At 24.1% G+C, this 18211-nt stretch overlaps 3 protein-coding genes and 1 pseudogene across 4 annotated transcripts; 2 read left to right on the top strand and 2 right to left on the bottom strand.

The window, feature by feature from the left end:
• Positions 1-2814: 2814 nt before the first annotated feature.
• Positions 2815-4968, bottom strand: MKS88_004519 (V-type H-translocating pyrophosphatase; the record flags this gene model as incomplete). The annotated part of the gene is made up of 1 exon (XM_067217701.1): positions 2815-4968. One exon carries the CDS (start codon positions 4966-4968, stop codon positions 2815-2817), a length of 2154 nt encoding a protein of 717 aa, XP_067072103.1.
• A 2590-nt stretch (positions 4969-7558) lies between these two features.
• On the top strand, positions 7559-8378 carry MKS88_004518 (uncharacterized protein; the record flags this gene model as incomplete). The annotated part of the gene is made up of 5 exons (XM_067217700.1): positions 7559-7585; positions 7713-7815; positions 7950-8048; positions 8149-8204; positions 8313-8378. 5 exons carry the CDS (start codon positions 7559-7561, stop codon positions 8376-8378), a joined length of 351 nt encoding a protein of 116 aa, XP_067072102.1.
• Positions 8379-9534: 1156 nt separating this feature from the next.
• Positions 9535-12692, bottom strand: MKS88_004517 (annotated as a pseudogene). Its single transcript has 9 exons — positions 12596-12692; positions 12234-12346; positions 11982-12070; positions 11660-11784; positions 10772-11098; positions 10595-10725; positions 10405-10455; positions 10158-10223; positions 9538-10041 (listed from the first exon to the last, which is right to left on the bottom strand). Coding segments are annotated over exons 1-9 (1503 nt in total).
• A 1798-nt stretch (positions 12693-14490) lies between these two features.
• On the top strand, positions 14491-17439 carry MKS88_004516 (uncharacterized protein; the record flags this gene model as incomplete). Its single annotated transcript, XM_067217699.1, has 1 exon — positions 14491-17439. One exon carries the CDS (start codon positions 14491-14493, stop codon positions 17437-17439), a length of 2949 nt encoding a protein of 982 aa, XP_067072101.1.
• Between the last annotated feature and the right edge of the window lie 772 nt (positions 17440-18211).

The raw sequence follows: 18211 nt of genomic DNA, 5'->3' as shown, positions 1-18211 counted from the left end.
AATATAAAATATTTTATTGTAAAAATAAATTAGAATTGGAAAAAATAGATAAAAGGTGAAAAATTAAAAAAAAGGTCATATTATATATATATAAATAAATATTTGATAAAAAACAAAAAAATCTTATAGTAAAGTGAGATTATTCCTTTAAATATTTTTTACTGTATCTAAAAGTTTGTTTTTACATGTAAAGACAACAATGAAGTATAACATTTTTTATATTTTTCTTTGAGTTAATAGTAGAAAAATTAAATGATACATGGAGACATCTTATGTGTTACTATTACTACTGCTACTTACTACCTTTATTATTCTTTCTCTTTTATAAATAATGTTTAATTTTTTTTTTTTATTATACTTTTTTTTTTTTTTTCCAAACGTATATTGAACATTTTATGCATACATTTTACATTTCACTTGTAAACACCATAGTACCGAACATTAATTTTTTATTTGTGAAACATTTAAAGTGTATAAAAAAATGTAAAACTATTATTACTAATTTAACACTTTAAATATTTTAGTAAACACCATAAAAAATGAGAGTTGAACTTCATAATATGTAAACAGATATAAAGAAAAAGCTTTTCATACATAAATTTATTGTAAATGATTAAAATAATTTTACACATATCCCGTATTTATTCTTCAGTGCACATATCATATTATTTCACATCTGAAAACATTTATTTTTGAATCACTGATAAATACTTTTTTACGAATTATACCAAGAAAAAGAGAAAGAAAAGAAACAAAAAAAAAAAAAAAAGAGAAAAGGCAAAGAAAACAATGTATTAAGGTTGAAATAGTTCTGATAAGAAAAAATATGTTTCATAATTGTAATAATTTTCAACATTTTATTTTTCATTTTATTTTATTTTTTTTATAAATAGCAAATATTACGTGAATACTTTTTTTCACGTGTGTAATATAAGACGTTGAATGTTCTTCAGTAACTACGTTCTTCAGGATAAAAAAAAAATTTACTCGCCTTTTAGGGAAATGTAAAAAATGGTGGTTAATGATTTATTCAATTTGTTTATAGCAAAAATGAGTATATATTGTGTACGTGTATGCAACATGTGTCTTTTTAATTACTGTGAATATAGCACAATCGTATATAAATCCTTATGTTTGGTTTCTATTATTTAAATTTGACTTAGAAATTACCTAATTTTTCACATTATATACAAAAAATCCCATAACTTATAAATATATATTTATTTAAAGAGTAATGGCTATTAATCTTATGTTTCATTTTTCATGACGTAAAACAGTAAAGACATCTTTTTGAATTCCAAAATGCACAGTTTTTTTAATAAACTATCATACACATAGTGAACATTCTCAACAAGCATTTATTTTGCATACACAGGCACACCTGTGTGTTTATATAGTGCAAATTTAACTATATTCGGAAAGGTGCACTTTTCATTTATGCATAATAAAAAAGCGTACTAAGTTTAATTGTTTTTTTCCTCATTTTTATAGTGTCATAAAAAACACATTATTTCTACATTATTCCAAATTAAATAAAAATGACACACATGCAAATTATGTCATTTGAGCTTTATTAAAAACGGCATGAAAAAAATTAACTTATCTTTTTATATATTGCAATAAAGTATATTCATAAAATGCGTAAAAATTAAAAAAAGAAAAAAAAAAAATTTGCATACTAGTAAACTAGAAAACATATATATTACACTCAAATTCACCAAAATAAGTAAATACTTTTTTCTACAAGAAAAATTTTATATCTTTTCTTCCGTTTATTTGGCTTCCAACAATTTAAATTACATATGGTATTCAACTCGTTTATTCACTTTTCCAACATTTACTCTTTTTATGCACAAAGACAGCATACATGTTGTTTATACAAATATTATAATTTGGGCTGTAGTACTATATATAGGAGTACATAATACACTGTTTTAAAAAAATATTTGTTAATGTAACATAAAATGTCAAAGTTTATATGTTTAGACCGCAGCATATATATTAAAATTACAAGTTCAAAAAAAAAAAAAAAAAAATATTTCATACAATATAAATAAATAATACATATAAGAAAATGTAATACATTTTATATAACAAATTTTAATAATTTAACAGCATGTATTAAAAAGTTTTAAAAAATTTAATTCTTATCGATTTCAAAAAATCATTATACATTTAAATACGAGAGAAAAAAAAAGAAAAAAATTAAGCAATAATAAAGTATGTATATAAATTAATAAAATACATGCATATAACTGATTTGTAATACAGCAATAAAATGTACATAAATCAATTATTTTTTTCTTCTCTTTATTTTAATTATTCATGCGTAAAAGGTAACTGTATTTTACTTCCTTCATAAAATTAAAAATACAGAAAACAAGTATCTTCATATCAAAAAGATATATCATTATTTGTCGATGTTACATATATACATATATATACATATTGCACTTCAAAACGTTATAGCTAATTCATATGTGTAAGCAACATTATTCGGAATTGTACATACATTTGCATTAAGTAATATCAATTTTTTAAACACACTCACCAGAGTCTTTTCACGTAATGTGTTTTTTGAAATGTTTTTTTTTTTTTTCCCACCTAATTAAATATAAAAAGTTAATACCAAACAATTCATATTTATTTACATGTTCAATTATGGAGAATTATATAAATCTATAACACGCAAGTGAAAAGGGAGATTAATTTTAATTTTTTTTTTTTTTTTTAATTTCTTTTAAAATATTTAAAAATTTTTTTCCTTTTTTTTTCTTGTTCGTTTGAACATTACACTATGTAAAATGGACAAACTTATAACCATTTGGGGCCTCCCCTTCTTGAAGTAAAAGTATTAGCAATAACACCAGCGAAAACAAGCGAAGTGATAGCTGACAATTTAATTAAAATGTTTAAGGAAGGTCCTGATGTGTCCTTTAATGGATCTCCAACAGTATCTCCAATAACTGAATTTTTATGAGCACTTGATCCTTTACAATGTTCTGTTCCTAAAGCACCTGACTCAATATATTTTTTTGCATTATCCCATGCACCACCAGAGTTAGTTGAAGAAAAAGCTAGTTGTATACCTGATAAAATAATTCCTACTAACAATCCAGCAGTAGCATATTTTCCCATCAATGCACCAATTATTAAAGGTGAAAATACGGATATCAACCCAGGGATAATCATTTGTCTTAATGAAGCATCCGTTGATATTTTAATACATTTTTCATAATCTGGTTTTTGTTTATCGGATAATATTAACGGAAATTGTTCTAAACATTCATTTAGAACACTATTAGCAGCTATTGCTACTGATTTCATTGTTAAGGCAGAAAATAAATATGGTAACATTGCTCCAATAAGTAATCCAATAATAACCCATGGATTTAATATATTAACATGGCGTAAATTAGCACTATTTGCATATGCACCAAATAATGCAAAAGCAACTAGAGCAGCAGAACCAATAGCAAAACCTTTCCCAATTGCAGCTGTTGTGTTTCCTGCTGCATCCAGAATATCTGTTCTTGTTCTGACTTCTGATGGAAGTCCAGCCATTTCTGCAATTCCACCAGCATTATCGGATATAGGACCATATGCATCAATTGTCAAACATATACATAATGTACTTAACATTCCTACTGCTGCTAAAGCGATTCCATATATATCACATAAACCGTATGAAATACCAAGTGTAGCACTTAAACACATAATAGGAATAAATGTACTCTTATACCCTAGTGATAATCCATATATAATACCTGTTGCTGCTGATACCTTTTGTGTATTTGCTATTTCTTGTACTGGACTAAAAGAATAAGATGTATAAAATTCGGTTGTAAAACCAATAATTAAACCTGACCATAAACCAACTAATGCTGGAACAATGACTTTCCATCTTTGTATTTCTTTTAATAGATTATATTTCAAAACACTAGGAAAAGAAAAATATCCTATTACAATTATAGCTAATGACTGTAATATGGTAGATAAAAATAATAAATATTTCAAGGTTCTTTCTACGTCTTTTTTTTCTACAATTTTAACAGACTGGGATATTATAAAAAATGTAATCATACAAATAATAATACTAAAACTTGAAAATGTTAAAGGAAACAAAATACAATGACTAATATTAAATTGGATCCCTTCTTTCATACTTAATACAGAAGAACCTATAACTAGTGCCGCACATAAACTTTCTGCTAAAGATCCAAATAAATCTGCACCCATTCCAGCCATATCACCAACATTATCACCTACATTATCTGCAATGCATGCTGGATTTCTTATATCATCTTCTGGAATTCCGTATTCATTTTTACCCGACAAATCAGCACCTACATCAGCGGCCTTAGTATATATTCCACCACCAACTCTTGAAAATAAGGCAATAGAAGAACCGCCAAGTCCAAATCCAGCAATAACCTTATATAAACTAGATTCAGAAGAAGCATTTGCAAAAATAAATGTTTTATATACAACGATTAATAATCCTAGAGCTATTATACTAAAGGATACTAATGAAAATCCCATAACTGTTCCTGCATTCAGAGTAACCTTAAAACCCTTATCTAAACTTTTCCACGTTTCATTAGTCGTTCTTACATTAGCATAAACAGCAATTTTCATTCCTATATAACCACATAATATAGATGTTAAACAGCCTAAAATAAAACTTATTGCTGTATAGTAACTAACAAAAAATCCTATTAGTCCAGAAAATACTACAATAAAAACTATTAAATACTGATACTCCTTTTTTAAAAAAGCGTTTGCTCCTTCCGCAATGTAGGATGCCACTTCCTTCATTTTATCTACTTGTGCTAATCCATCTTCCAATTTATCTGATTTATCTTCTGGACCATTTATATTTATCTTACTTACCCATATGCATTCTATTATTGAGAATATTAGTCCAAAAATGGGCGGAGCAAATAATAAAATATAACACAAATACATCTACGTAAAGCAAAGTATGGTAATAAGCAGGAATAAAAAAAAAAATAATAAATACGTAAATAAGTAAAAAAAAAATTTGTAATTTTAAAAAGTAAATATATGTAAACACAATGTATACACATATATACGTCTAACATGCATGCTCCTGTTCATACGTACGTTCATTCATATGTTTATACATATATTTAAAATACGCTATAAAATTAATACTGTTATAAAACGAGCATTATTATATAGATAACATAAAAATAGTTACATTTAGAAACAGAAGAACATCAACTCCTTGTTGTCATATAATAACACACTTAAAAAATGTATATATTTTGCTTATACAACAATTAATAAACAAATATTATAGTTGTTTTTACACTTTTTAAAAAATATAAATAGTTAAATAGCTTAAAAGAGGATTAATAATAAAGCACTATTTTCAATTTAAAATATATAAAAATAATTCAAAAAAATTTCTAACAACGCTTAAATTTGTACTTTTTATTCTTAAAAAATATATATATATATAAAAGTTAAATAATTATCATATTCTAATTGTTAATAAAATTATTTTTAAAAAAATTTAAGTAATACTTTCAAAATGAAGTACTTAAGAACATACATGTAATGTAAATTATACATATAATTTAACATATATATATTTTTATATATTACCTTCGAACTTTTTATAATTTTTTTTTCAATTTAGCATATTTTTATAATTTTTAAAGGAATTGGTAATAAAAAAAAAATAAAATGATCTAAAGGAAAAATGTTTTATTTTATATATTATTATAAACTCTTAATAATATTACATAATTATATATACTTCTTATTTATAATTTTTTTTTTTTTTGTTAATACATCGTGTTATAGATATTATAATAAATAGATAGAACGCAATTGTATATACAATTAATACTATTAATAAAATGTATTAAAGCTATCTATATAATGTTCATCACGAACCATCTTTTAGATAGATATATATATATTTTTATATATCTATACTAAATTATGAAAAGTGCAAATAAATATAATATATATATATAATTATATATATATTTATATATATATATATATTTATGTATATATATATTTATGTATTTATGTATTTTTTTTTAATGCCCAACAAATAATAAAAAGCCTTAGACTCTTGGATAAAATTTAGCCAAAATCGTGTTTAAGGTAGGAATAAAAAATAGTTCATACGCTTAATGAAATATATAGGTACAATATGATACAATATATATATTATATATACATATATATAGATATTTATATACGTAATAAAAACAACTTAAGGGCAAGGCTAAAAGTGTACAAAGGGAATCTATCATCAATTATTCTTTATAAAATTTAGAAGTATATAAATATATAAATATTTTTTTTTTTTTGTTTTATATTATTGTCATGATGAAAAAATAGAGATTATTTTACAATAAATAGTTGTTAAGCTTAATTTATTAAAAAGTTATTAAGATCTATCAGAAGAGAAAAACAAGGCCTTTCTATATGTGCCTTATTATTAATCGTTTTAAATAAAGATTTTTAATTATTATATTCGATTTACTACAAAATATGATTTATTTACATTAAAAAAAAAAAAATAAAATAAATGTCGAAAAATGCAAAAACAGTTAACAGGATTAATCTTAAAAATTTTCAATTTTTTTCTTTTTATAACCCCGTTAAAAATATAGATATTAAGCACATTTTTTATTTTATAATAGTAATATGATTATGTATAATTATTATATGCTGTTTTGAATGAAAAAATAACAACATTTTATTAAAAAATATAATTTAAAAGAGTAGAAACTGTGTATTCATACATACGAATATCTTTACAGGGAAACTATATATTATACCTTAAAATAAGAAATAAGAAATAACAGTTGTGGGGTACACTTTTCCCACATATGTATGTGTATAAATATTCAACTTACTCGTTCTACATTTTATTATATGAATATAAAGTACCTTGTGCATGTAGATTATTAATGGTAAATAAATCGGTAACTCTACTTGTAATTCCATTTATTTTCCCCAATGTATATGATTATTTTTCAATAATATATTAAAAAATATATAATTTAAAATGTACCATAAGTTTATATACAATAGATACCTTCAATTAAAAATGTAAAATAACCTTATATACATAAGATTCCTTCTAACGTTAATTATTTTTGATTCTTTTTTATTTTATTATTTTTATTGTTATTTTTTTTCAAATAAGGTGCAATGTGAACACTGAAAATGGTTATTTTATTCTATGGTTAAAAAGTTAAGCAAAATAATCATATGTTATTCTCATACACTTATGTGTATATGAGCACATGTACTTATCAGCAAATATATATATATACATAAGTATAAGAAAAAAATAGAATTTCAGTTTTAATTGTTTTTATTTTTCTGTGAATGTGCATAATTCATTGTTGGGTTTTTTATTTTTAAAATTGAAAAATTAGTATATAAGTTCATATGCCCCAATATGTATAACATTAGCTATATACATAAATACATACTTATTTATAGTTTCCTTATAGATGAATAAAATATGAATAATTTGTTAAATAACTTTGCAAAAAAAATGCCGAGAAGTGTTCCAAAAGAAGCTGTAAAAAAATAAAAAATTAACAAAGAGACGCAAGAATAAAATATGTTCATACGATGTTTCAATATTATTTCATAATTTTAAAACTTTTTATAAATACTAAATTTTTTATTCTTCCTGAATTGTACAGGCAAAAAATGTCATTGAAAGTATTCCCAGTTATATAAAAAAAAAAGATGAAAACATTTTAATAAATCTGCGTGTTAAGCCTAATGCTAAGAATACATCTATATGTAATAATTGCTCATTGTTTCATTATTAAAATGTATATTACTGCAATATAGTATTGTGGCATAATTACTATTACTGTTTTATTTTATTTTTTTATCTTTTTTATCATATTTTGTATTTTTTTTTTTCTCCTCAGATTTTAACTCGGACAAAGAAGTGCTTAACATAAGCATACAAGAACAGCCAGTTAATAATCAATCCAATGTAGCTATAATAAGTTATTTTTCAGATATTTGTAAGAAAAATTAAAATTATAAAATTTTCCTTTTTTATACTGTTAAAAATTAACAAGTTACAATTCTTCTTTCTGATTCTTTTATGTAACAAATTTTTAGTAAATCTGAAGAAAAGAGATATTTCCATTGTATCTGGGTTAAAATCAAGGGATAAGGTAAAAACAAAAATAACAACTGTATTCAAACAAAAAAAAAAAAAACACTCAACTATTTTAGCTACAACTTAAATGCTTATTTGGTCTGAATGTACTTCAAATTCCTAGGTTTTAATGGTATCAAATATTTCTTTAGACGATTTAAATAACAAAATTACTGAAAATGTGGAATGACGTTTTAAATATTTCTTGGAACAAATGTGAATGAACCTATATATAACTTAATACGTCATAATTAATCTTTTCTTTTTCTTTTTTTTTTGATCTAAAAAATTCTGATTGCATTACAAAATTTTTTTTTTTTATAATATATACATACTTATATGCGAGTGGTTGGAATTAGTTATTTTTAGACTTATTTTAAGAAAAATATTTAAGCCTACATACATTTTAAATTGTCAGAAAAAAATAATTTAAAACTTTGCTTCCTCTTTTGTGTAAAATAATATTATTTGAAAAAAGTTTATACTATATTTTATGAAATTTGTACAGGGGTCAGATGAATACATACACATATATAAGCGTATAACCGAGTTTGCATGACTTGAAACAAATTTTTTTTTTGTTCAACCTACTTCAAAATTTTCACATTTATATATGTGCGTATATATATATCTAAGCATACTCAGTAATAACAATCTTTAAAAAATTTTTTCTTATTTTTGTCTATATTAATATGTATATTTAAAAATGGATAGTTTTTTTTTATAAATAATTCTATAACTATAAAAAATAAAAATAGGAAAAAAAAAAACTTACACATCCGAATAGTAGCGAGAAAAAAAAAAAAAAAATATATAAATATATTAAAAAAAAAAAAAAAAAAGTGTATACATACATATTTGTAAAACAATTTATGTTTTATGCTTAAAAATTTTTCTTGCTTAGTGAACTTCATAAATTCGTCTGTATTACATATGTTTCATAAATTTGCACAATGTTTATTATAAGAATTACATATACCCTTAATTCCAAAAATTTTTGTTAGTCTTTTATTTATCCATTTATTATGTTTTTGATATTTTTCTTTATTTGTTCTATCCTGCTTGCATGCGTTTCGGTTCTTTCGACTATATTGATTCCTTGTTCAAAAGTTTACGCGGTACGTCTGCATATATATACATACATTTATATACATATATATATAAACAAACATATATATACATAATACATGAACATATATATATATATACATGCATACAAAAGCGCATAAAAACATATAGAAGCACATAAATGTGTATAATAATGTATACCATGCATATAAAATCATATACAGTTATATAAAACCTTATATAAGCATATGAAAGTAAATAAACACACTTTAATTCGCCTATTTACTAGTTATTCTCTTTTTGGTAGTTGATAAAATGCTTTCTTGACTCCTAATCATTTCATCTTTTTCAGAAACTTTTTTCTTTCCATCTTCCCCACTCGCACTTCTGTCTGTAACTTCTTGATACTTAATCATTATTTTAAATTCCTTTTTACATATTGAACATCCTACGATAGCCAATATACATGCTGGCACGAGATAAAGTAAAGCAGGTTGAGCATGTTCAAAATAAAAAAGCATACAGTAAGTTACTACTAACCCTAACTCATACAGAACTGCTATGGTAAAAAAATAATACTTCTTAAATGATTCATGAATAGATATGTCATTAAACATTTTCTTAAAATTCCCTTTATGTATTTTATTCCTATGTAAATAATAATCGAAACGTAAACATAAGGATATTACAATCCCTGGAATTATAATATCTCCCAATCCTAGCATACTATAATGTACTGGGTCTTTTGAAACAGGAAAAAGTAATTTCACAGGGGCTTCAAAGGACTTTGAAAAAAAAAAAAATAAAATAAATAATCTCATACAATCCGACATTCATAAAGGGTGCATACTCTTTAGAACATACAAAAGATGCACGTTATGTAATTAATTTTTTTACTTACCTTTGCAACAGTAACCATAACGTCATTTCCAAAAACCCAGAAAATATCGTACACAAATAGTCCCGACTAATCAAATGTTCGTGTAAAAAATAAATAAAATAAAATAAAATAAAATACATATTTCTACTATTACTACCATTATTATTATTATTATTATCATTATCATTAACTATCATCGTGCTTGGCGTAGCAGCGATTAAGAACTACATAAAAAAAAAATAATTGCAATTATATTTTTAATACGCACAAGAAGTAGGAACCCAATTAAAAAGTTACTAAGGATAACCAGTGATATGGCCTTCATGGGTGAAAAAAAAAATATATTATTTTATATCATATTATATTAAATCAAATCAAATTGTATAGATTGTATGGGCATGTCTTACGCATGTATTCGTTTAAAACATTTATCATTTTCACTTATAAGAATTTCTTACTTGGAAACAAAAAGAAACTGCTAATATATTATGCGTAATAAAATCCTTGTAAAAAATCCAGCGTACACCGATAACGAAACAAAACAAGAAACTAACTATTTCTCCTTTGTTTGTATTAAACACAATAGGTTCTAAAAGAGCAAAAAAAGGAAAAAAAAAAAAAATTAATATTATTACTATTCTTCTTATTATTATTACTATTATTATTACTAATATTACTACTATTATTATTATTAATATTACTACTACTATTATTACTAATATTACTACTATTATTATTACTAATATTACTACTACTATTATTACTAATATTACTACTACTATTATTACTAATATTACTACTACTATTATTATTACTAATATTACTACTACTATTATTACTAATATTACTACTACTATTATTATTAATATTTATACTATTATTACTAATATTACTACTATTATTATTATCATACAATCTTTTTTCTCTACATGCTAAATAATTACAACTAGAGTTATGTAATTCTTACCTTTGCATATAAAACGAGGTAAATTAAACGTTTTAACGTATTCGTCTTTTTCAAAAAATTTTGGCATAGCAGGTTCCTACAGAAAGTAAGATTACACATCCATGTATATATTTTAAAATGGACAATTATACATATACACATAAATGTGAACACATATATATTCAATGTTTAAATATTTTCCTTATACATTCTTATTATATCTATTTAAATATACATTTTTATGTAATAATATAGTATAATGTGTATTAAATAATTGTTGTGCTATATTTGTATTGTTTTCAATCTTTTAGAAACAAACGTATACTTTATCATAATTCAGTAATACTAACATGGTAAATAATTAAGTAATTGAATAATTACAAAATTAGATTATTCTTCTTTTCTTTTCTATTTATATTTTCTACATAATACTTATTATTTATTTACGCTTCGTTTCACGCATACATGCATGCATATACACATTAATTCTCTCTTTTTTTTACATTTCCTCTAATATAAAAACGGAATTACAAATAACTGTTATCAGTTAATATTATACACAATGTAAATGATTTACATTTAAGCTTTCTTACCAAAATATTTACAAAAACTCCTTGCAATGAGAACACCCCAGCTAGCGTTAAATAAATAGTTAGTAGCATATTCACATAGTACGGATCTAAGAACTTATAAGCAAAATATCTGAAAAGAAAAGGAAAATTTTTTATTTTTCGCGTCCTTTATTTTTCCAAGTTTCATATCATCTGCTATAGTTATACATTACATATCCCATCGCTCGACCTATTACTTTTCACCTTTCATTATTTACTTCTCACTTTTTACTTCTCATATTTTAACTATCATATTTCATCTCTCATTTTTTTGTCTCATTTTCCTACAGTGTTAGCAAGGCTCCAGATCCAATTATGGGGAACATGATCGCATCATAAGCTGTTATATTATCAGCCTTTTTATTTTTGTCATCAATCTAAAAAGGTGTGCAGTAAACATTGAAGCATTGTACGAATGAAACATGGAAAGATTGAAAAACTGAGAAATTGAAACATTAAAACATTAATTTTGGTTTTTATAAAACAAAAGAATCATTCTTCAACTTTTTGTAAATGTTTATTTGCTATGCCATTTCTTACTTCTAATTGCTTCAAACTATCATGGCTTCCTATATAGATTGTTATAAATGTGTAGAGAAACATCTGTGCCAACAGAGGAACTACAATGAATTTAGACAATACCAAAGTTATCACTGCAAAAAGTGTAATATATATATGTATTAAGGAGTGAGAAATTTACTTATGGATATGCCCATACATATTTGTATTTATACATACTCTTATCTAGTTGTTTGACCGTCTATTAGGGTGAATGCAAATAGGCTGAACGCTGCCTATGTAGTTGCATCCAAATATACATAAATATGTTCATATGTGCACATATAAAAGGCATTAAAAATGGTAAAAAAATATAGATTTTTTAAAATATTTTTTTATTTTACGTATAATTGCATAACAAGAATAATAGATTACGGAATTCCCCCTGTTATCTTCCTTCATCTTTTTATTATGTTTTCCAATCAACTTTAGCAAATTCATGTAGTCGACAAAATTTTTTAAAATTGGAAAATGTAATAAAAATTATATTTTTAATATAACTCTTTATAATTAGTAGGGAAATTGCTTTTACTCTATTCTTTTATTTTTCTTCTTTTCCTCTACTTTTTTTGCGTATATTATATTAATCAGTTCAGAATAGTTTATGAAACATACGTCAAATTGTTAATAATAAACATTTAGTTTACAATTTTTTAACACAAAAATATAACTTAAAAAAAAAAAAAAAATTATAGGGTACACATGTGCTATTCAAAAGTATACAATGTTTACATTATATGTATATATATATATGTATATATATATATATATATTTTTGTGTTGTTCACATATAAATTGAATGTACAAAAACGGTTAATAGTGTACATAAATATATATGTATATTTTCATACATATGTTATACAAAAATTAATGAAGTAATCAAAAAATTAATTTTTTACTGTAATTTTACTTTTAATATTAAAATGTAAATAAACACCGTTTTAGATTGATTTTTAGTGTGTTATATATATATATATATATATGTGTAAATATTTTTTTTTTTTTTTTTTGTCAATGAATACATAATAAAAGTTAAAATGCGAATTTTAGGTAACGCGTTAGGACAAAAAGAAAAAAATATATACATATATATGTGTACATTTATTTGTATTGTTTATGCACATAAATAAATGTATATTTATATATGCGTACACAAATAAGTAAATGAATGTTTATGTCCATAATACTTGAGTTGATTGCAAATTTATTCTAAAGGTTTTTTTCAAAGATGCACAGAAAAATTAAAACATTCCGCTTTCTTATGAGAAGATGAACAAATTATAGACATTTTTTTTTGTTTGTTTTTTCTGTGTATTTCTACACATATTGCTTTTTTAATTTCTCTGGCATTTTTTTTTTTTTTTGTATTGTTTTTCGTGTTTTCTGCGTTGTTTTTTGCATTGTTTTTAACATTATTTTTTTTGTCATATTTTGCATTTTTCTGTGTTAACGTTTTTTGTCGAGTTAAATGTATTTTCTGTGAAAAAAATTTTGAGATAAAAAAGGATAGTGGAAATATACCCTTAAAAAAAATTTAAAAAATCAATGATATTTTATTATGTGTTACAATTTGTCCTTATAAAACATCTTTCTAATTAAAAAAGCATAAATCTGCCATTACACATTAAGAAGAACTTTATGCTACCCGTGTATCATATCAAAAATAATAATTATGATTCTTCTAATTAAATTTTGTACAAAATATATATAATATACTTTTTTTGCTATATAACGGTATTTACAGTTTGATTAAAAGCATAATTTTACGTAAAAGCTTGAATTTACTAAAATTTTAGTAGTTTTAATAATACTAATTGTTTTTTTGGTTTTTTTTTACAATTAAAACATTTAAGAAACTTGCTAAATTTTAATTGTTCTCTACCCGTTTTCCAAGTAGATTTATTTTATTTTATAATTTTTTTTTTTTTTTTTCTTTATTGTTTTAAAAAAAAAAACTAATTAAAATAGTATTTTGACCTTTAAAAGTGTTTTAATAGAACAAGTTTCCCCGACATTGCTTTTGTTTTAGCATCCCACAGATGTGTTACATTGCTGATTTTTATGTCTACATGTATGTAGAGAGATGTAATTCTTCTCCACCTTTGTCGCCATAATAATTAAATATTAAGGAAACATAACTGAGCGTTGATAACTGAGCAAACATAATTAAATATAGAGTACTATACAAGTGTAACTATATTCAGTAGAAACAGTGCATCGTTATAATTATAGCGAAAAAATGAAGGGAGAAGATAAAAGAACCGATATTTGTTTTTATAAGTATAATAATAAGCAAGGTTTATTACCAATGCATGGTAATTTGATGCAGAATAAAAAAACAGATATGAATAATGAAGAATGCAAAACTACATTTTATAACATTAATTTTGAAAATACCATTGGGAAAAATTTTATCAAAATGGTAGGTAATGATGGAACAAGAGAAAAACATAAATATCTGGAAGAACAAAATACAATTAAGGTTCAATTGAAGCAGGACATAAATGCGCAACTAGGTAACAGTTATAGTAATAGCTATGAAAATGGGAATAGATGCAATCGAAGTACAATTTCTAACAAGAGTATAAATCTTTGGAATAATAACAGTAATTGTAATAGCAATTATAAGATCAACTATAACAGCGATTATACAAATAATAACACTGGTAACAATTTGCACCTTAAACAAAACACTCATCTAGACATATTAAATGATGAAGAATTGGAAGCACATAATGCATCTGAAGTTAACAACAGCTTTACTGCAGCAGAGTACCAGTCTAATGCAAAAGTAGAGAGAGATATGTGTCAAATATATAACCAAAAATATGCAATTAATAATTGTAAAAATAATATACACTTTGATTCAGAACAAACACTAACATATGATGATTCACAGAAAAATTTATTAGAACATTATCAAGACAATTATCATGTAAACTCACAACAAACATTAAATTTAAATTCAGATCAAAATATTTCGGATTCATTTCAAAGCTATTTAGGTACAGATTCAAAACAGACATTACTATTTGACGTAGGCAGAATTGGGCAATATACTAACAAAGAATTTTTTAAAAATAGGAACAATTTGAATTTTCCAGATAATTCCTATTATTCCAATATATATGAACGTAGACAAATAAACAATGGTTCAGAAATTTCAGATAATGAAAATAAAAAAAAAAAAATGAATAAAATGAATTTTGTTCAACATTTGGAAATATGCAATGAACAGAGTGCACACAGTGGAGGTAAACACGGTGTGTATAGTCCAAAAGGGAAAAATATATACGCATTAAATGATAACAATGTATATATATCGAGGAACCAAATTGTATGCGAGAAAGAATCAGACATTATTCCTCATATGGGAAGACAGAATGCTTCAAATATTCGTCAACATGTCATTTCAAACGAATATGAAAATGACATGAAATTACAACATGGAAATTTTGAGCATAATACGTGTAGAACTAACTTGAAGGAGAAGTATGCACAGAAAGTTAGTGTAGATACATATGAGGATAATTTGCATGACTTGAGAAATATTAATATAAGACCAGACATTGAAAAGGGGAGCTCACATAATAATAACAGTAATAATAATAATAACAGTAATAATAATAATAACAGTAATAATAATAATAATAATAATAATAATAATAATAATAATAATAATAATAATAATAATAATAATAATAATAATAATAATAATAATAATAATAATAATAATAATAATAATAATAATAATAATGATAATTCATTTGGTATATCGAAAGACGATATAGCACACATCAACAATAAGTTATCTGCTGGAGTGTGTAATTATAAATATTCATATGTTCAAAAAAATAATTCCTTTTTACCACAAAGTAGTGCACATAATAAGGATTTTACCCAGGAAAAAATTATATCTAATAGTGTAGCAGGACATAGTTTGATAAATCAGAACAAGCAGGATAGAGACAATGGTTTTATAACAGTAAGAACATTAAATACAGATTTTAATAACAAAAAAGTAGGTAGATTCCAGTCAAACAATACAACTAATTTACAAAAGGTGAGATCTTCTATAGAAAGAGCAGATGCCTATGATCATTCAAATAGTGAAAAATATGATAATTCGAATTATAAATACAGTCCTAATGATAGTGATAATATGCAAAGATTAAGAGACAAGAACAGCTATGTTTTGAAAACAGATAAGTCGTGGTACCAGGGTACCCCGTTTTTTAAAAAAGAATTCGCGCAAAGAATGGACGTTGATAATGCGGATGATACTACTGATACGGGGGATTGTGTTGATACAGGGGATGCTACGTACTTAAGCGATGCTGCTGATACAAGGGATGCTACGTACACAGGTGCTGCTGCTGCTACCTCCCAAACAGACGTGCTAGAAAATGATAGCTATTTATATGTAAATTCTGGATATGATCATAAATGTATTAACGGAAAACAATACTTAAGCAAATTCTTAGAAAAAAGTTATCAGATAGACGAAATAAAAAGTTGCATGCCTGAACCAACTTTATACACAAATCAAAATTTTGATGTACCCCATATTATTCAAGGAATAACTACAAGGAATAATAATGGAATTGTATCAGAGAGTAGACATGACACTATCATAGAATATGATAATAAGTGGAGATTAGTTAAAGGAAAGCAATTTGCTATTAATCAAAGTGGTAATTTTAAATCTGTACAAGAATCAGAAAAACTTTTTCAAAAATATTTAGATGAACAAAACGCGAATACAAAGAGAATGCTTTTACATAGTAATTTTAACGCTCTAACCGGAAGATTTGTAGTAAATCCTTTTTATAATAATAATGAGAATTCCAATTACTTAAATAAAATTCATGACTATAAAGACACCTACCATGTTTACCCCACATATTATAGTATAACTCCAAATGAACAAATAAACAAAAATATAACTGTAGAAAAAGAAAAACATGCTTTAAAAGAAACATCACAAGTTAAAATTACACTTAACAAAAATAACGAGTATTCTGATAATAAAAACTCAAGTAAACCAGGACCTAAGAAAAAATGTATAATTAAAAAGCAAAACTTACCCATATGTAGTAATTATTTTTTAAAAAACAGAATAAAAGACTTCGTATCCGAAACAGTTAAGGATTACTGTAATGTAAATTTGTTTAATCAATCTATATGAAGTGCTTTGCGACCTTTTCTTGTTTAAGCATTTTTAACACATTGGCGTCTGCACAAAAGTACGTGAGTATATATACATATACATTTTTTAATCTACTCAATGCTAATTTTTGTTCGTTTCCTAGTTTTTATTTTTATATTTTGTCCCACTTTACATCTCTTTTTTTTTTTTTTTTTTTTGGGTTTTTTTTAAGAAATTCGTTTTTTTTTTTTTTTTGAATTATTTGTTATAATATAATATATTATTTGTCCATGTAACGTAATTAATTGGTTGTACAACGTATGCTATGTATATAGGCATATACGCCTTACAGACATATATCTATCTATCTCTCTCTCTATATATATATATAGAGAGAGACCGACAGATACAGATATATATGTGCGTTTGTGTGTGGGCGTTTATATGTATGTGCAATTAACGTATTTGCTTCACATATGAAAATTAAAAAAAGAAAAAATAACTTTTTCTTAATTTAAAGTTTCGAAGAAAAACAGGTGGTGCTCATGAATAAATGGATTATACTAAATATGAGAAAATGAAAAATATTGTAATTTTGTATTATTATATCATGTAAATATATATATATATATATAATGCATATATACATACATTAATCATTAAATTTTGTCAACTTTCAATTTGCTATATTAAAATGAAAGAAGTAAATTCCGCAAATACAAAAAAAAAAAAAAAAAAAAAAAAAAAAAAAAAGCTAAATTTACTACCAAAGTTTTCATTAGACGATAACAAAATATATCACATATAAATT

The sequence above is a fragment of the Plasmodium brasilianum genome, chromosome 12 (assembly GCF_023973825.1).
Source record: "Plasmodium brasilianum strain Bolivian I chromosome 12, whole genome shotgun sequence".
Taxonomy (NCBI): Eukaryota; Apicomplexa; class Aconoidasida; order Haemosporida; family Plasmodiidae; genus Plasmodium; species Plasmodium brasilianum.
This window is presented reverse-complemented; position numbering and strand designations above follow the sequence as displayed.